We start from the raw sequence: 19560 nt of genomic DNA on the forward strand, positions 1-19560 counted from the left end.
GGGCCAGCCATGCTGCTGCGGCAACCACAGGACCCTCGTTAGGCGGCATGCAGGCCCGGAGCAGGCCTCGGGACCCAGGTAAGGCAACCCTGGCCTGGACCCTTGGGGTCTGCCTCTAGCCCTCACCCTCACGTTTGCAGGAGGGAAGGGGGCTTATGAGGTCCTTCTCTGGACCTCAGTTTCTTCGTTTATAAGATGGGCATGATGTCCATGCAATCCCCCTGTTGGCATCACCGAGACAGCTCAGTGGTGTCGCTCAGCCCTCTTGCCAACTGCCGCAAGTCCTGGCCATGGGGTCCTCAGTGAGGTGTCCGCTGGGTGAAGGCTCTGCCACTTCCTGCCTTACAGGCAGGGATGGGCCTGGGCTCACAAGGCGTCAGGTCTAGGCTGATGATGTCCCCCGAGCTGGCTGAGGGCCATGAGGCCAGAGGTCTGGGGGTCAGAGCGGTGGTGTCGGGCTCCAGGGTTGCTCTTGTTTCCTGGGCTGGCTCTGTGCTCACACTTCAGGGCTGTCCGTGCCCTGTCAGCCCTCGGCCTTGAATCTGTGGCTGGCGTGGTTATGCCATCTCTGCCTGAGAGAGCCAGAGGTCTGCTGCTGTGCTCACCCCCACAGCACCTCCCAAAGGTCCCTGTCCTCCCACCAGGTGAACTCCAAGGGGCCTGCCCCTGGCTGCCACCTGTTCCCATCCCTCCCCTGCCCTGCGCCTTCTGTGTGGGGAGGCTCTGCCAGACTGCTTGGTTGTCTTTGTGAAGGTCAACAGTGCTTCCTTCCAAGGCCGTTGCTGGGCCCCAGGCTGCCGCTGGGCCACAGGCCGCACTCCCAGAGGTGACCCTCCTGCAGCTTTAGAGTCAGGTGCAAAGGAGCCCAGGTGTGTTCGTCTCCACGCCCCTTCCTCTCCAGCTTAGCCTTCACAGGTCCTCATCAGAACCGTTTGGCAGGAAACCCAAAGCTCATCTGTCCTCGAGATCCCATCCTGCCCCAGGAGAGCTGCTGGGGGACTTGCACTCTGGGGGCGGGTGTTGCTCCCCAGCACTGACTGCCTCAGTGTTCCCCTCAGCAGCTCTTCCAAGCCTGCTCAGCTCCCCTTGAACCCTGGCTAGAAACCGCATCTCCAAACCCCCATTTACACCCTTTTCCCTCCTTGACAGAGAGCACCTCCTCACGCCACACCTCAAAGTCACAACGCTCCACCTTCCTCCTGCACCTGTTCTTAAAACAATTTTTTTTTTTTTTTTTTTTTACTAATTTCAGACAGGAAGGGAGAGGGAGAGAAATAGAAACATCCATGATGAGAGAGAAGCATTGATCAGCAACCTGGGCATGTGCCCTGACTGGGAATCGAACCGTGACCTCCTGGTACATAGGTTGATGCTCAACCCCTGAGCCACTCCAGCTGGGCTGGATCTGTTCTCTTGCTTTGCTAACTACAGTTGACCCTTGAAAGGCACAGGCTTGAACTGCATAGGTCCACTTGTCATGAATTTTTTCCAATAAATATATTGGAAAAAAATTTGGATATTTGCAACAATTTGAAAAAACAGACAAACCTTATTATTTTCTTAATAAAATTTCCCTTTCTCTAGTCTGCTTCATTGTAAGAATCTATACTAATAAAAGGGTAATATGCTAATTGGACCAGGAGACCAGCTGTGAAGGGCAGTTGGGGGCCATGAGGCTGGTAGGGGGAGCAGTTGGGAGTGAGCAGGCCAGCATGCAGTGGTGGGGCGAGCAGGCAGGCAGGCAGGCAGGTGAGCCGTTACGAGCCAGTGGTCCCGGATTGTGAGAGGGATGTCCGACTGCTGGTTTAGGCCTGATCCCACGTGTCCCAGATTGGAGAGGGTGCAGGCCGGGTTGAGGAACACCGCCCTTCCATGCACGAATTTCGTGCACCGGGCCACTAGTACAGTATGTAATACATATAACATACAAAATATGTTCATTGACAGTTTATGTTATCAAGAAAGCTTCCCGTCAAGAGTAAGCTATTAGTAGTTAAGTTTTGGGGGAGTCAGAAGTTGCACATGGGTTTTCTACTGCACTCCAGCCCGTGCTTTGTTCCAGGGGCAGCTGTAATCCAGGTCCATTTGCTCAGGCTGCCGGACACAGAACCACACACTGGGCAGCTTAAATAGTTATTGGGAGCTCCACTTGACTGTGACCCCCCCCCCACCCCCCCGCCTCTCCTGGCACCCAGCCCTATGCCTGGCACAGAACTTTGCATCCTTGCAGTTCCGGAGGGTAGAAGTCCAAGATCAAGTCATCAGCAGGGCTGGTTTCTCTGGTGGCAGCTCCCTTCTCTGGAAGCTTCTTCCTATATAGTCTCAGGACCAGAATCTGAGGCCCCTTCTTGCTCTGTCTCTCTCTTAGGTGGTCTCACCCCGCCCCCAGCCTCCATCTCACCCCATCTGTGGGTCCAAACTGCCTTCTTGACTCCCTGGACATCCCATAGTCACCCCCAAACCTTGTCCCAGACCAAACCCGTCAGGCTTCCATACCACCCACCTTGCCTCAGAGAATGATTCCCCGGTCCATTCAGCTGCACCAAGCCGACCCCAAGGGACCCAGGTTCCACCCTCATGCCAGCCCCACGCGGCCCCTCACTGAATGCATCCATGGCACTGTCACCGCTGTCCCAGACCAAGCCACTGTCCTCTCCTGCCTCCACTGTGCATCCTCCTTCACACAGCAGCTCAAGAGCTTTTTCCAGAACACCTTCCAAAAGCAATGTGAGGCCATGGTTGAGAACATGGACCAATTCCATTTCCAGCTGTGTGGCCTCAGACAACTCTCTAGACCTGGGCCTGTTCCGTCATCTATAGAGTGGGGAGGATAATGGTCCCTACTTCCTGAGGTCATCCTGGGGGGAATACGTAGTGTGTGGCCCAGTGGTTCCCAGCACAGGCTCCATTGCTCTCTCGCTGGGCTCTGGGCTGAGTGACCGAACCTCTTTAAGAACGAGCCCTTCATCTATAAAATGGGAACAGCAGCTCCCCATTTACATAATGTGAGAATCTAGTGCGCTATCGGAAAGCAGTCAGCACTGAGCCTGCACATAGTAAAACTTGGCAGTGTTGATTATTTTTATTATTGTCAAATGCAAGTCTTGTCACAATACTCCTGACAGTGTTAAACCTCGCCATGACTCCCCACTGCTGCAGGGCTGGAGACCTGGGCTCTGCCCCAGCCTCCACAGCCTCATGGGCTGGGTCTCCCTGCCAGCCTGGTGCTCCTCCTGCTCGTACCCGATCACCGCTCCTCACCACCTGGCCTTTGCACAGACTGTTCCATCTGCTGGGCACTTCCTTTCCATTTGATTAGCTCCTCTCATCCTTCAGATTGCGGCTCAGGGTCCTCACCCAGGAGAACCTCCCTGGCCTTCCAGTGCAGGGTCACCTGCGTGCAGCCTGGCCGTCACAGCTCTCTCACACTGCAGTCTCCCCCTCTGCTTCAAGTCCCCGTGCCATGGGGAGCTCCACTTGACTGTGATCCCCCCTCCCCCGCCCCCAGCACATAAATGCACAGACAATACTTGAGGAATGAATGATACTTGTTCCCTGTCACCCCTCTGTGCTTGTTGTGGGCGCTGGGAGCCTGAGGAAGGATTCTGAATCCACCGGAGAAGGGGCAGCCCCAGTAGACTGGGGGCACTGCCTGGAGGTAAGTCTGGGCCCCAAAGACCAGAAAGGGTCCATGTGGGCAGCACGGCTGGCATGGATCAGTGGTTGAAACTGACCTATGAACCAGGAGGTCATGGTTCGATTCCTGGTCAGGGCACATGCCCAGGTTGCAGGCTTGATTCCTAGTGTGAGGCATGCCAGGCAGCTAATCAATTATTCTCTCATCATTGATGTCTCTATCCCTCTCTCTCTTTCCCTTCCTCTCAATAAAACATTTTTTTTTTTTAAAGAAAGGGTCATGTGGGCAGGCCCTGCTGCCAGCAGTCACCCAGGCCACCTTCCCAGAGCAGAGGGGAGCGCAGCCTGGAACCCCGACACCAGCAACAGCCCCAGTGCACTTTGCTCCGGGCCAGGTACTGGGCCCTGCTCCGGTTTCTTTCTCAGTGCACTGAGTCCCGGGCGCAGGAGGCAGTCCGTGCCCACGTACAGGTGAGGAGCACCGAGCGGCTGCATGGCTCGCTGTGGCCAGAGCCCGGCCTGACCCAGGGCTGAGCTGCCCGGCCACATCCCTGAGTGCGTCTCTCACTGGAACAATGGGGCATCGCTGTAGGCCTCAGGCAAGCCTGTTGGCCACTTGCAGATGCTGGCCTCCCAGTTGTTCTGGACAAAGTCCAGGAGGCCAAGCACCCCTCCCCCCACTTGGGGCAGGCAGGGGGTGTGGCTGTGGAAGGTGCTCCTGGGCCCCAAATAGCCCGGCCCCCTCTCCCTCCTGTTTCCTCAATGTCACACGGATGTGGAGGGCAGGGTTGGACCCTGCGTCCTGACATTGTCCTGGTTGCTCCTCTGAAGGACTGTTTCCACTCACTCTCTCCAATTCCGTTTTCCTCTTTTTACTTTTAAATGTTACTTTTTTGTTTGTTCATTTGAATCAGAAATACACTCACATGTTTCAAAAATGAAGGCACAGAAAGGTTTATAACAAGATAACCACTCTCATCAATTTCTTGTGTATCTTTTCCAGTATTTCTACATATAAATAAGAGCAAATGTGAATTTATATATATGTATCTATATAAATATATCTGTATTTCATAGAGGAAGGGAGAGGGAAAGAGAGAAAAACATCAATGATGAGAGAGAATCATTGATTGGCTGTTCCCTGCACATCCCCCACTGGGGATCAAGCCCACAACACAGGCATGTGCCCTTGACTGGAATTGAACCTGGGACCCTTCAGTCCATAGGCTGACGCTCTATCCACTGAGCCAACCAGCTGGGGCTGATTTATATTTTTTATGCACACGCGCACACACACTTCTTACAAAAAGACACGCCTTGGTATATACCATAGACAACACACTGCGAGCAGGTCCTGGGCACCCTCCCCCTCGGAACAGACTGACCTTTACGAATAGGGCGCAGGCTCTGCGCGGTGGCTGTGCACAGTGCACTGGGAGCGCGCCGTGGGGTCCATGTCCATAGAGCTGGGTGAGCAGGCCATTCCCTCTGTGCACAGGCTCCTAGGAAACATTCCCAGCAATGGGCTCCTCCCTCCTCCCTTCTTTTTGGTTCCATCTTTATTGAGATACTAGAGGCCTGGTGCACAAAATTCATGCATGGGTAGGGTCCCTAGGCCTGGCTGGCAATCAAGGCCAATCTGTGGAGCAACCGGCAAGGCGATCAGGGGGGCCCCTCTGCTGCTGCCAGTTGCCTTCCTCTGTGGGGTGACCAGTGGAGCAATCGAGGGGCCCCCGCTGGCACCTGCCTTGGCTAGCCTGGGGTCCGCAGGCTGGGGGCAACTTCTGCGTTGAGCATCTGCTCCCTGGTGGTCAGTGCGCATCATAGCAACAGGTCTATTTGCATATTAGGCTTTTATTATATAGGACTAGAGGCCTGGTGCACAACATTCATGCACTGGGGAGGTGGGCCCTCAGCCCAGGCTGCGCCCTCTCACATGCCGGGACCACTTCGGGGAGCAGGCCTAAGCTGCCAGTTGGACATCCCCCAAGGGTTCCTTAGTGCTGCCTGGGGGCTGGAGAGGCTCCTGCCACCGCCACTGCGCTCCCTGGGGGACCGGGCCCAAGCTGGCAGTCAGATATCCCTCTGGCAGTCCAGGAGCCCTCGAGGGATGTCCACTTGCCAGCGGGGAGCAGGCCTAAGCTGCAGTCGGACATCCTTAGCACTGCTAAGGAGGAGGGAGAGGCTCCTACCACCACCACTGTACTGGCAGCCATCAGCCTGGCTTGTGGCTGAGCAGAGCTCCCCTGTGAGAGCACACTGACCACCAGGGGGCAGCTCCTGCATTGAGCATCTGGTCCCTGGTGGTCAGTGTGTGTCATAGTGACCAGTCATTCCCAGACGTTCTGCTGTTAGGGTCAGTTTGCATATTACCCTTTTATTATATAGGATAGAGGCCTGGTGCATGGGTGGGGCCCAGCTGGTTTGCCCTGAAGGGTGTCCCAGATCAGGGTAGGGGTCCCGCTGGGGTGCCTGGCCAGCCTGGGTGAGGGGCTGATGGCTGTTTTCAGGCTGGCCACACCCCCTTTAGGGTGGGGGATCCCCACTGGGGTGCCTGGCCAGTCTGGGTGAGGGGCTGAGGGCCGTTTTCAGGCTGGCCAAGCCCCCTGGCAACGGAAGCTCCCAGCCTCTCCTTTTTTTCTTTTTCTTTTTTAATTCTGGGATTTATTTACCTTCTATAATTGAAACTTTGTAGCCTTGAGAGGAGCTCAGAGCTGGCCAGGGCGTGCGGGAGGGAAGCCTCCTTCTTGCTCCAGCTCCGTGGCCATGGCTGGCTGAAAGCAGGTATCTGGGGTTTATTTACCTTCTATAATTGAAACTTTGTTGCTTTGAGTGGAGCTCAGAGCCCGACTCGGCAAGCAGGAAGCTTGGCTTCCTCCATCATTGGGGCAACCAAGCCTCCTGCTTGCTCCATCTCCGTGGCTGCCAGCCGCCATCTTGGTTGGGTTAATTTGTATATAGTCACTCTAATTGGCTGGTGGGCATGGCTTAAGGCGTAGCAAAGGTACGGTCAATTTGCATGTTTGTCTTTTATTAGTGTAGACTAGAGGCCCGTTGCATGAAGAGATTTGTGCAATAGGCCTTCCCTTCCCCTGGCTGCTGGCACCGGTTTTCCTCCGGCACCCGGGACCCAGGCCTTTGCTCCACCACTTCGCCCCTACGTATGCAAATTAACCGCCATCTTTGTTGGGTTAATTTGCATACCCTCCTGATTGGCTGGAGGGCGTAGTGGAGGGACAGTTAATTTACATATTTGTCTATTATTGGGTAAGATACTCCCCATAGCACGTGACTGACCACAGAGTGTGCACGACACAGTGGTACTGGCTGTTCACAGGTGCACACATGCCCTGTGACCACTGCAGTCCTTCCTCCCTGGAACCCTCTCCTGTCAGGCTATCCCCTCATTCTGCCCTTGTCACTTACATAGCTGCTTCCAGTGGTCAGCTCTCTGTCCTCAGCTAAACTGACCCATGTGCCCATTTGCTGCAGCTGCCCTGCCCTCCTCTTCAGCCATTCATCTCTTTGAGCCAAACAGTGCAGCCCTAGCCAGTTTGGGTCAGTGGATAGTGAAGTGACCCTGGAGTTAAGAGCTGCAGGAGGAGAGGGAGGGCCCTCGGGTTCAATTCTGGTCAAGGGCACATACCTCAATTGCAGGCTCCATCCCCAGCCCTGGCCGGGGCGCATGCGGGAGGCAACCAATTGATGTGTCTCTCTCACATCCATGTTCTCTCTTTCTGTCTCTCGCCCTCCCTTTCACTCTCCTTAAAAATCAAGGGGAAAATAAGTCCTCGATGAGGCTGAACAACAGTGTGGGCCCAGGGCTCATTCCTCGGCCTGGGCTCCACCTGCACCTGTTTGCTGTGTCATCCTCCGGACTGTGGCTTCCCCACCAGCGAGGTGCCACTGACTCTCTAATTGATGTCATCAGCCTTGATTTCTGTACTCCACCCCCCCTCACCCCCCGGCAGTGCCTAACAGACATCTGAAACCAATCATCCAAAGCTGACGTGGGTCTCTCCTCATATTAGCTATGGCCTCTCCGTCTTCGCCTTTGTTGATTACGGAAACCTCTGAGGTACCTGAGTCCCCAGTAAATCCTGTGGGCTCTGCCTGCTTATATGCTAGCACTTCTCTCCACCTCCGCTGCCCCAGCCCGGTCCAGGCCCATGGCAGCCCAGAAGGATCCTGTGAAGATTGAGGTCCAATTGCATCCCTTCTCTCCACCATGTCATGGCTCCAGCCTCACTCGCAGTCAGGCCAAGTCCTTGCCGGGGCCCACAAAGCCCTGTACATCTGCCCCAGCTTCTACTTCACCTTCCATCTTCCCCCTGATGCACTCCAGTCCCCTGGCCTGGCTGTTCCCCCATCACCTCAGGACCATCCACTTCCCCCGCCCCCCACCCCCCGCCCCTCCCTCCCCTCCCTCCCCTCCTGCAGCTCTTAACTCCAGGGTCACCTCCCCACGAGTGGTCCCCATCCTGTTCGCTGTTGCACATACCTGCTTCACGTCCCTCCCCTGCTTTATTTCAATCCCAGCACTTATCACCACTTGACCAATCACATCTCTTGCTCATTTTCCTTGTTTGTGATAACCCCCATCCACGTTGAGTCCACAAGGGTTGGGTTTTTATGTCTTGTTCTTAGCTGTAAGCCCAGTAAGATAGAGCCTGGTGTGTAGCAGGCTTTCAACAAATACTTCTGAATGAGTCAATGAATGAGTGACCAGGCAAATGTGTGCTGGCTCAGGGCCTGAGGGTCAGGGCAGGGCTAACTGAGGAGCCCAGCTCCCCTCCCCCATGATGGCCAAGGACCCAAGAGCCTAGCAAGGAAGGTGGCTTTGGAACCACCCAAGGCCTGGGTCCAAGCCCAGTTCAACCCTCCCCAGCAGGCTGACCTTGAACAAGTCACATGACCTGTCAGAGACCGTTTCCTTATCTGGAGAATGGAGATGATAGTTTCCCACCCAGGGGCCTATTGCGAGGAACGCAAGAGATAGCAGTGGCCTAGGCTCAATTTGAAAGCCGGCTCCAGGAGGGGCAGGGTGGCTGCTGGCATCTCCGGGCTCAGACAGAATGACCCCCCCCACCCTCTGTTTTCCCTCAAGTGGGCAGTATCCACAGCCCAGAACTAGGCAGAATGGGCAGCAGAGAAGGAGGTGATGGGGGAGTGGATGCCCCTCAAAATCTCACACTGCAGCCGAAACCGGTTTGGCTCAGTGGATAGAGCGTCGGCTTGCGGACTGAGGGGTCCCAGGTTCGATTCCGGTCAAGGGCATGTACCTGGGTTGCGGGCACATCCCCAGTGGGAGGTGTGCAGGAGGCAGCTGATCGATGTTTCTCTCTCATCGATGTTTCTAACTCTCTATCTCTCTCCCTTCCTCTCTGTAAAAAATCAATAAAATATATTTAAAAAAAAAAAAAAAATCTCACACTGCAGGAGGCCCAGCTTTTTGCATGAGCCCCACCCTAGAAGCCACCAGATTGCTCTAGTTTCTATCAACTTCCCTTCCACTCCCTGGGGGTTGCCTGCAGCAGGTGCCAGCAGCCTCTGGCATGACCCTACCCAGCAGCTCCATCAGGTCTTGCTTCCTCCTCGTGAAGGCCACAGGGCACAGCTTATTACTCCCATCCTATGGATGAAGAAAGTGAGGCCCAGCGAGGTGAAGGGCTTTCCAGAGCCACACAGCCAGTCAACGACGAGCTGGGGCCAGAGCCAGGCCTGACCCACCCTGTTTTTGCTCCCTCAGCCCCTGGCATGTGCCTCAAAGGCTCTGCTGGCGTCCCACGGAGATGCCCACCTTGTCCTGCCTTCCGAGCCCACAGCCTCGCTCTCCCCAGTGCATTATTCATGCTCCCAGAGCCAGCCAGCTCCAGTTACACGGACCAAAGCCCTGGGCACCTGCGCCGCCTCCCCTCCTCCCCTTCCCAGGACATGGAGGGTCCAAGGCTCCTCTCCAAGGCAACTGGGTGGGTCTGAGCACCCCACTCTGGCTCAGGAGATGCAGCTCCGCCCCCACCGACTCCACATGTGCTGGTAGTTAGGGCGCGCTGCCCCTCTCTGGGGCTGGGTCACCCAGGCGCTCCCTTCAGGGGGCTGAGCCAGCGGAGGCCCCGGAGTGGGTGGCCGTGTCAGCAGGGGGTCTTCATCGCGCCTTCAGGCTAAGATGGCCTCCCCCAGCGCAGGCCTCCCGGCTCCGGGTAAACAACACCCACGCACTTTCCACCGCCGCTAGAGGGTGAAACCCAAGGCGGAGGCTCAAGGAGATGAATTATGGATCCGCCTCCTGGGAACTGTCCCTCCCAGGCCACCAGGCCAGTCTGAGGTGCAGCGCCCAGGCCGCTCTGCAGCCGCGGCGGGACGCCCAGCAGGACCCCATCTCCAAGCCCCTGAACTTGGACACCGGCCCCGGCTGGTGGGGAGCAGGCCGCCACCATGGCCGACGAGGAGAAGAAAGCCAAGAAGAAGAAGAAGAAGGGGCAGGAGCCGGAGAAGCCCAAACGGAGCCTGAAGGGGACCTCCCGGCTGTTCATGGGCTTCCGAGACCGCACGCCCAAGATCTCCAAGAAGGGCCAGTTCCGCAGCGCGTCCGCCTTCTTCTGGGGCCTGCACACCGGCCCGCAGAAGACCAAGCGCAAGAGGAAGGCGCGCACGGTGCTGCAGTCCACGTCCAAGCTCATGACGCAGATGCGCATGGGCAAGAAGAAGCGCGCCATGCGGGGCAAGAAGCCGTCCTTCATGGTCATCCGCTTCCCCGGCCGCCGGGGCTACGGCCGCCTCCGGCCCCGGGCGCAGTCGCTCAGCAAGGCCTCCACGGCCATCAACTGGCTCACCAAGCGGTTCCTCATCAAGAAGGCCGAGGAGTCGGGCAGCGAGCAGGCCGCGGTGGACGCCTGGCTGAGCCGCTCGGGCTCCCACGTGGGCTCCCGAAAGCTGCCCTTCCCCTCGGGCGCCGAGATCCTGCGGCCGGGGGGCCGCCTGCGGAGGTTCCCGCGCAGCCGCAGCATCTACGCGTCGGGGGACCCCGTGGGCTTCCTGCCCTTCGAGGACGAGGCCCCGTTCCGGCACGCGGGCTCCCGCAGGTCGCTGTACGGGCTGGAGGGCTTCCAGGACCTGGGCGAGTACTACGACTACCACCGCGAGGGTGACGCCTACTACGACCAGCGGTCGCTCTCCCAGTACGAGGAGCAGGACCCAGGCCTGGCCCCCTACGGTCCCCCCTACGGCCCCTACAGCGCCTACGCCCCCTACGCCCCCTACGCCCCCTACGACGCCTACAGCCCCTACAGCGCCTACGGCCCCTACAGCCCCGCTTGGCCGCCGTATGGAGACCACGCTCCCGGGTACCCGCCCGAGGACCCCTACGACCACTACCCCCTGGACTACTACGGGGGCCCCTACTACCCCACGTCTGCCTATGGCTACAGTTACGGCTACGAGGATCACGAGCCCCCCTACGCGCCCCCAGGGGGGTACGCGTCTCCCTACAGCTACTACGACAGCGAGCCGTACCCGCAGGCCTACTACCTGGACCCCTTTGCACCTTACGATGCGCCATACCTGCCCTATGACCTCCCGTACGATGTCCCCGCCTGGGAGCCCTACGGGGTGCCCTATGAGGCCCCCTATGGCCTCCCCTACGCCGAGGGCATCTATGGTGGCGGGGACCAGGCCATATACCCTCCTGAAGTGCCCTATCTGTACCCGGAGGAGCCGGCCTTTGCATACCCGTGGGTGCCACCACCCATCATGTCACCCCACAACCCCTACGCCCACCCCATGGATGACATCGCGGAGCTGGAGGAGCCGGAGGAGGCGGCCGGGGAGCGGCAGGGCACCTCCTTCCGCCTGCCCAGCGCCAGCTTCTTCGAACAGCAAGGCATGGACAAGCCCGCCAGGTCCAAGCTCTCCCTCATCCGCAGGTTCCGCCTCTTCCCGCGGCCCCAGGTGAAGCTGTTCGGGAAGGAGAAGCTGGAGGTGCCCCTGCCCCCCTCCTTGGACATCCCCCTACCCTTGGGGGAGGAGGAGGAGGACGAGGACGAGGAAGAGGTGCCGCCGGTGCGCACCGGGCCCTACGCCCACCCCTTCTGGGGCTTCCTCACGCCGCGCCAACGCAACCTGCAGCGGGCCCTGTCGGCCTTCGGCGCCCACCGCGCCCACCGCGGCCTGGGCTTCGGCCCCGAGCTCGGGCCCCCGCGCCCGGCCACCTCGCTGGCGCGCTTCCTCAAGAAGACGCTGTCGGAGAAGAAGCCGGTCCCGCGGCTCGGCGGCAGCCAGAAGGCCCGGCGCGGCGGCCCGGCCGTCCGGGAGGCGGCCTACAAGCGCTTCGGATACAAGCTGGCGGGCATGGACCCCGACCGGCCCAACACGCCCATCATGCTGCGCCGGGCGCAGGCCGGCGCGCGCCCCGCCAGCGCCCCGCCCCGCGCCCCGCCCGCGCCCGCCCACTGGAGCGCGCTGCTCGCCCCGCCCGCGCCCCGCGCCCCCAGCCCCGCGCCCGCGCCCGCGCCCGCGCCCGCGTCCCCCGCGCTCTCGGGCCGGCCCCGGCCCGCCTCGCCCTACGGCTCTCTCCGCCGCCACCCGCCGCCCTGGGCCGCGCCGGCGCACGTGCCGCTCACCCCGCAGGCCGCCTGGTGGGCCTTCGCGGAGCCGCCTCCCGTGAGCCCCGAGGTGCCTCTCGACCTGCTGTCCTTCCCTGGACCCCGGCCCTCGTTCCGGGGCTCCCGCCGGCGAGGGGCCACCTTCAGCTTCCCCGGGACCTCTCCCCCGGCGTCTCGGAGGCAGGCCTGGCCCCCGCTGCCCTCTCCGCAGCCGTCGCTCCGGAGCCTGCCCGGCCTGGGCTACCGCTCCCCCTTGGGGCCTGCGTCCCCCCAGCCCTCCATGCGGGCCGGCCCCTTCCAGCCCACATTCTCGCCCCTGCCCCGCCGCCCCCGATCGCTGCGGGAGCCCCTGTCCCCGCGCCGTGTCTCCCGGCGGCTGGGCCCCCCGCAGTCGCCCTTTCCCTCGCCTCTGCTGGGCCCCAGCCGGCGTGGCTCGCTCAACCTGCCTTCGCGCTTCCCGCACACGTGGCGCCGCCTCAGCGAGCCGCCCACCCGGGCCGTGCAGCCCAGGGTGCGCCCGCCCTTCCGGAGGTCCCTGGGCCCGCGCTCGTGGCCGGCGGCAGTGGCTGCGGCTGCGGCCGCCGCGGAGCTCCAGGAGAGCCGTCAGGAATCCGAGGACTCAGAAGTCCCCTGGACAGTGCCCCCTCTGGTCCCCAGCTGGGACGTGGACATGCCTCCGCCCCAGCGCCCATCCTCGCCGTGGCCAGGCCGGGCAGGCAGCCGCCGGGGCTTCTCCAGGCCACCGCCTATACCCGAGAACCCCTTTCTCCAGCACCTGGGCCCCGGGCCGTCCCGGGACTCCCCGCTGGAGGACACAGACCCTGCCGTGACTGGCGTCTTCCTGGGGAGACACCATGACCCGGGGCCTGGAGAGCTCACCAAATCGGCCAGCCCCAGCCCTGAGAAGCCCAAAGAAGAGGCCTCTCCCGGGAACCCCCGGCCACTAGCAGAGCCTGAGCCCCCAAGCCCAGAGCCCCCCAAGAACTCTCCCCCAGAGCAGAAGGTGCTTAGGCTCAGCCTCTCCCACCCTCTGGCCGCTCGCGGTAGGATGAGGGCCACGTGGCCACCATGGCGACGCTGGGGAACACTGCCCAGTGCCCCAGCCCCCTTGAAGCCTACTGGTGCCCCAGGGCCCCTGCCCAGGGCTTGTGAGCGGCACCAGGCAGGTCCTGGGCGTCTTGCTGTAGTCCTGCCTCGGGTACAAAAACCAAGCTCTCCCCAGCGCGCTGGTGCTGCCGCCCTGCAGCCCCCCACCCAGCTGACCAAGGACCCAGAACCCAGCCTCAAGCCCAGAGCCTGGAGCCTGCTCTGGGCCTCTCTCTGGCTGCCAGCGCGGACCCACCAGCCCTGGCCACGAGCACCTGCCTGCCCCGCTTCCTGCCGCCTGGGCCCCGAAGCTGCCTTTCTGCTCCATGGGGGCCCCTGGGAAGAGGTTGGCCCCAAAAGCTGGTGGAACAAGGTATGGGGGCACAGGTCAGAGGGAGGCTTGGGGGTTCTGTCCTGGGGAACAGGGCCCTTGTGAGCGGCTGCCTCGGGCCTCAGGACCCATCTGTAACTTGGGGAGAACAGCCCCGTGCTTCCCAAGCCTCTGGAGCCTTGAACAAGGGATGCCCAGCGCAGACAGGCACCGGGCAGAGGCACCGGAACCTCCTTCCAAGTCCCTGTGGGGAAGGGATCTTGTCCTCGCCATCCCCAGCTGCCCCAGAGATCTGGGCTGAGGACAAAACTGCAGGACTTGTCTGCCCACCCTGACCCACCCACACTCCCATTCATACTGTTCCTCTCGCTTCCTCCCGACCCTCCCTCCAATTGGAGTCTTCGCTCTCTCTGGGGTTCCTGCATAAGGGCAGTTTCTGGGCTGCGGGATTCTAGACTGTCTGAGGTGAGGGCTCAGGAACCAAACTTCCAGCCCCTTCATTGCACAGTGGGTCACACAGTGGATCAGGGCTGGCAGAGCCAGTGTGCCTCTCCTGTCTGGCCCCCTGTAGGGTGAGGGGCAGGCAGTTTTCTGAGGGGTGCCAAGCCCAGGCCTGGCTGCCATGCTCATGCTGGAATGTGAGCCCAGTGGCCCGTCAGCGAAGGGGGAGTGGTCACCGGAGCCTCCCCCGGGACGCCTGGTGCGGGCGGGACACGTAGGGGCAGCAGGCGGTTTTCAACCTATGCAGACCGGTGCCCGTGGAGCGGGCAGCCAGCGAGCCCAGCCATGGCAACCGGGGCGGCCTGGCTGCTGGGGGGACCGTGGCCCCGGCGGCGGGTGCCCAGAGCCGTGTGGGCCACAGCGTTGCGGGAGCGGGCCACAGGGCGCCCTGGGGTGAGGGGCAAGGATGCCTGGGCCCTCCTCACCCTCGAATACGTGAGTGGCTGAATTATTCAGGGTTCGAGGCCACTGGCACACATGGGCAGGCTGGTGGGCGGGAGGCCAGGGCCCAGGGTGATACTCCCTGTGGCCTACTTAGCACAGAGCGTCCCCTTTCTGGTGTCCCCTTTCCTCGCCTGCTCAGGGAGGGGTGTGGGCCGGGCCTGAGAGGCTGGAAAGGCAAGGCTCACATGTGTGCTCTCAGTCACGTGGGTCACATGCATGCATGTGTGCCTGGGTGTACCACAGCCAAACAAGGGAAGCATGTGTGCATGTGTGTGTGTGTGCGTGTGTGCGTGCGCCCGCACGCGTGCCCCAAGGTCTAAGCAGCTGTGGCTCGGTGGGGTCCCGCGTATGCACATAGTCAGGCACAGTGGAGACCTTCAGCCCAAAGATGGCATCGGGACTTTTGTCTCAAGACCCCAGGTGTGGGGACAGCCCAGGTGTCCATGCACATGAGAACGTGGACATTGAGAGCATGTGCCTCAGCCAGGCAACACAGGCCTTCACACATGTCAGTAGGCATCTGGCAAGACCCAGGTGTTCATGGGAGTTGTGTGACCTGTAAATGCCGTTGCGTGTAGGTCTGTGCGTGTGGGTCTTCGTGTTTGCCCAGCCTGGGCACTGGGCACGTGCAGGGGCAGCAGTGGTCCCCAGTCTCTGCAGACTGGTGCCGGTGGAGTCTTGATCTTCCTGGAGGCCCCATGCACCAAAATACAGATGTTCAAGTTGTCACTTGGGGTCCAACCTGAAAGGGGTGTCCGCACTGGGAGAGCTCCCGGCAAGGCAGTGGGAGCAGTGCCCACGGGCAGGACTTGGGGGCACACGGGACCACACGGGCAGAGGGCAGCCCTGTGTCCCTGACGGGCTCCACAGCCCCTGGCATTCCAAGACAAGGAGGCCCCAGGACCCAGCTGGCTGTACTTAGGGCTCCTCCTTCACAATAGGAGCAGGCCCCAGTTGTGTCCACGCCAGGGGGCCACGCGTGGGCCCCTCCCACCGGTGACCAGAGGACTCTCTCTCATAGATGCACTCCATCCGCAACCTGCCGTCCACGCGGTTCCTGGAGCAGCACCGGGAGGACGGTGTGGAGGACATGACGCAGCTGGAGTGAGTGGTTGGATGGCAGTTGGTGAGGGGGTCTCTGGGGTTTGCCACACTCCCAGCTGGAGCACCCCCTCTTACCCGGGGTGCCTCTCATCTCCTGGAATGTGTTCAGAGCCTGTTTTCTCATCTGCAAAGTGAGGGCCATACAGTGTCACAAAAGCCAGAAGCCAGCACAGCTCTGCCATCAGATGGGCCTGGGCTCAATCCCAGCCCCTCCACTTAGCAGCTACAGGACTGTGGGCGAATCACTTCACCGCTCTGTGCCTCAGTTTCTCATCTATAAGACGGGGCGGGGATGGCTATGGTTATGAGTGTGCTGGCACATTGGAGGTGCCCAAAGCGTAAGGGCTGTGCTGGTCCGTATCATTATCCAATTATGGTGACTCAGCCCTCACATCTGCTAAGAGCATCGCCAACCCAGTGAGTGAGGTAGGGCCAGTGCTAGTAATCATACCCATTGGACAGATGAAGAAACTGAGGCACAGAGGTTAAGTAACTTCCCAAGGCCTCATGGTTGGTTAGTGTCAGAGATCAGACTTTCTGGCCAAGGCCCTGCACTGGGGGACAGTGGGCCCTGACTGCCCTTCTTCCTGCTTTCCCAGAGACCTCCAGGAGACCACTGTGCTGTCCAACCTCAAGACCAGATTTGAACGGAACCTCATTTACGTGAGTTGTGGGGTGGCTCTGCCCTGGGCTCGGGTCTGGCCGGCAGCTGACTCTGTCTCCTGGGGCCTGTGGGGAGCAGAGATGTCTCCTGCTGGGCCCCAGACTAGTGGCCGCTGGCTTCACCTCTGAGGTGTCTGCTATTGAGCAAAACCGACTAGAGCCTGGGGCCCTGACCTCCAAGGTCCTAAGCGTAGAGTCTTAGAGTGGTAGGTGCCAGGGGCAGACAGGAAGCCCAATGACAAGGCTCCCAGAGTCCTGGAGTCCACAGACCCGGGTCCCAGGAGGGGCTGCCGAGGGGAAGATGGGAGCAGAATGGCAGAACAGAGCCCCGAACCACAGCGCAGGCATCGGGGTCACCCAGGAGGCTGGATACCTCAGAGCCCCTGCACGCCCAGCCCCTGCCTCGCCGGGCAGTGGAGGTTGGGCCTTACGGCAGGCGCAGCGCCAGGAGGTAGGCCAGCTAACAGCCTCCTTGCAGAACCATGACTGTGGGGCTTTACGCTCGGCCCCTCCCAGCCTCAGCCTGGGGCAGAGCTGGGAATCCCACTGCCAGAGCGGAGGACCCACCAAGCTTTTAGAGGGCCCAAGGTTCGAACACTGAAGCCAGGCGGCCAGACATTTGTCCCCATGGACACGGATCCAGGCTCCCAGGGGCCGGGAGGGACACAGGGCTGCGAGGAACCACGGGCACTGAGGCCGCTGTCCGCACAGCAGACCTACATCGGCAGCATCCTGGTGTCGGTGAACCCTTACCGGATGTTCGGAATCTACGGGCTGGAGCAGGTGCACCAGTACAGTGGGCGGGCCCTGGGAGAGAACCCCCCGTGAGTACATCCTGGACTGGGCCCTCCCGGGTCTCTCTGAGCGTGGTGAGCCTCGGGCTGCCCCTCAGCCGGCGGTCAGGGCTGACGGCAGTCGGCAGCCCACCTGCTCAGCCCACACTATTTCCCCGAGCCTGGCCATAGCCCTGCTGGGCTGGAGGCTACTGTGGCTCAGACCACGGGGGTGGGGTCAGGGGGGGATATTTCCTCAAGGATGGGGGGTGGAGCAGGCTTGGCTGGACAGAGATGCCACCCCACCTGCCCTCTGGGAGGTTTGGAAGCACCCCCTTCCCCCCGTCTCTCCAGGCATCTCTTTGCAATTGCAAATCTCGCCTTCGCCAAAATGCTCGATGCCAAACAGAACCAGTGCATAATTATCAGGTGAGCAGCATAATTACCAGGTGAGCAGCAGGCCAGGCTGAGGGCCTCTGTGCATGTGTGGAGGGGACATATGGGGGCTGCTGTGGGGCCGGGGGGGGGGGTCACTCGGCTCCTCTGGGCCGGCCAGCCCGCCCATGTCCTCTTGCGTCACGGTGGCGTCATGGGAGCCGGGAGAGGCAGTGAGCCAGCTGGAGCTCACTCTGCCCCTTTGCCTGGTCAGTGGCGAGAGCGGCTCTGGAAAAACTGAGGCCACAAAGCTGATCCTACGCTACCTGGCCTCCATAAACCAAAAACGGGGCATCATGCAGCAGGTAAGTCCGCCTGTCTTCCTAGGGTCCTCAGCTGAGCACCCCTGTGCTCCCCAAAAGATGAGATTTCTTGGCTCCACTTGGAGGTTGGGAGGCTGAGCCCAGGGTTGCACCAAGAGTTCTCTTAGGACTTGGGTCTCTCTCTCCCCTCCCAGGGAGCACCTGTGGGGGAGCCCTCCTGGGCCTGGCTAGGGTAGAGGCCATGTGGGCGAGGGGAGTCACCCTCCTCCTCCTGCCTGGCCTCACCTTCCTGCTGTGGCTCCTGGTCAGTTGTGAAAGAGGCAGGAGAGGCCTGAGTGTGGGGCGGGCGTGGGGGTGGGGCCAGTAGGTGCTGGGACGCTGAGGAAGCCTGCAGGGTTGGAGGTCTGCTCAGAGTGCAAGTCCTCGGAACCCGAGAATGTGGGAGGTTTCCCGAGGACCTACTGTGTGCGGGGCCTGAGCTAGGTCTGGGGAGGCAGGCAGCAGCAACACAGACTGACTCATGTTCCCACCTTCGTGGGAATTTCATTCTAGTGGAGGAGACAGAAAAATAATACACAGGGTGATAAGTGTGGAGAAAGAAGCAGGGAGGAGGATGGGGACTGCGGGGTGGGGGGGCGGGTTATAATTTGGAATGTGGTAATCAGGGCAGGCCCTAGTGAGAGGAGGGAGTGGGCCCTGAGGGCCCTGAGGGGAGGAGCAGGCAGGCAGAGAAGCAAGTGCAAAGGCCCTGGGGCAAGCAGGTCTGGTGTGCTCAGGACACAGGGCGGCAGCATGGAGTCCAGCTGAGGGAGGGCCGTGGCTCAGGCCAAGGAAGTAGACCCCAGGGCAGTTCAGAGGCCAGCAGTGACTTCCTGACTCCCAGTCTAAGGGACAGTACAGGCCACAGACAAGGATGTAATAGAGGGCGCAGCCTAAAGGCAACCCCAGGCATTTGGCCTGAGCCACAGGCAGCACAGGGCTGCCACCAGCTGGCTGAGCAGAGCTGCAGACAGAGGACAATGGTGCTGTGAGGTGTCTGCTGGGCATCCACACAGACACGGCAGGGGAGGTGGTGGTGCACCATGAGCCTGGAGCTCTGGGCAAAGGCCCACCAGCTCAGAACCTGACTCTCAGACTCCCCGCCCTGGGCCCATGAAGGTTTCTAAGGGGACAGTGATGCAGCCAATGGCAATCTCAGCAGGTGATCTTGGGGGCATCGGGCAGAGGCTGCTCAGCCCTCAGGGGGTAGTGGGTCCAAAGGGAACTTCCTGGTGGGCTCCTCTGCTGCCTACCTTGGCCTTGGCAGCCCCTCCCATCAGCCTGAGTCTCCTGGTGGCTAAGCAGACCTTCCCTCTGCTCTAGGCAGGGTTTTCCAAGCCTCTAAGGTTAGACTCCTGGAAGGACTGGCTAGGTAGGCAAGCCAGTGTGCACACGGGGCCCCTCCTGCGGGAGGGAGATGACTGAGGGGCAGAGGGACTGGGATGGGGGTCTGGCAGAGCGCTGTCCTGCAGGCTCAGGGCGGATGCTTGGGCTGTGGACATGGCAGGTCTGCGGCTTTCTGTGCTGGCTTGAGTCTGCGAGCGGGGACACCTGTGGGCTTACTTCACAGCCACTACTCACCCCTGCTTGTGGCATCACACAGGCCTGCCTGGGTCCGTTTTAGGCATGGGTCTATTTTTTTTTTAAGTATCAAGTAACTACTTTATTATTTATTTCATTTTATT

General features: G+C 60.6%; 1 protein-coding gene across 1 annotated transcript in view; it reads left to right on the forward strand.

Annotated features, from left to right (window-relative positions):
* Nucleotides 1-10071: 10071 nt before the first annotated feature.
* The window catches only part of MYO15A (myosin XVA), a 58579-nt gene continuing 49090 nt past the window's right edge, over nt 10072-19560 (forward strand). The window contains exons 1-7 of the mRNA XM_070394518.1: nt 10072-10841; nt 10926-13695; nt 15620-15702; nt 16302-16365; nt 17080-17189; nt 17493-17567; nt 17788-17878. Of these exons, the coding sequence (XP_070250619.1) occupies nt 10072-10841; nt 10926-13695; nt 15620-15702; nt 16302-16365; nt 17080-17189; nt 17493-17567; nt 17788-17878 (3963 nt within the window). The remainder of the gene's footprint in view (nt 10842-10925; nt 13696-15619; nt 15703-16301; nt 16366-17079; nt 17190-17492; nt 17568-17787; nt 17879-19560) is intronic.

Source organism: Myotis yumanensis, unplaced genomic scaffold (genome assembly GCF_028538775.1).
Source record: "Myotis yumanensis isolate MYYU_CA2020_CCGP unplaced genomic scaffold, mMyoYum1.0.hap1 SCAF_16, whole genome shotgun sequence".
NCBI lineage: Eukaryota > Metazoa > Chordata > Mammalia > Chiroptera > Vespertilionidae > Myotis > Myotis yumanensis.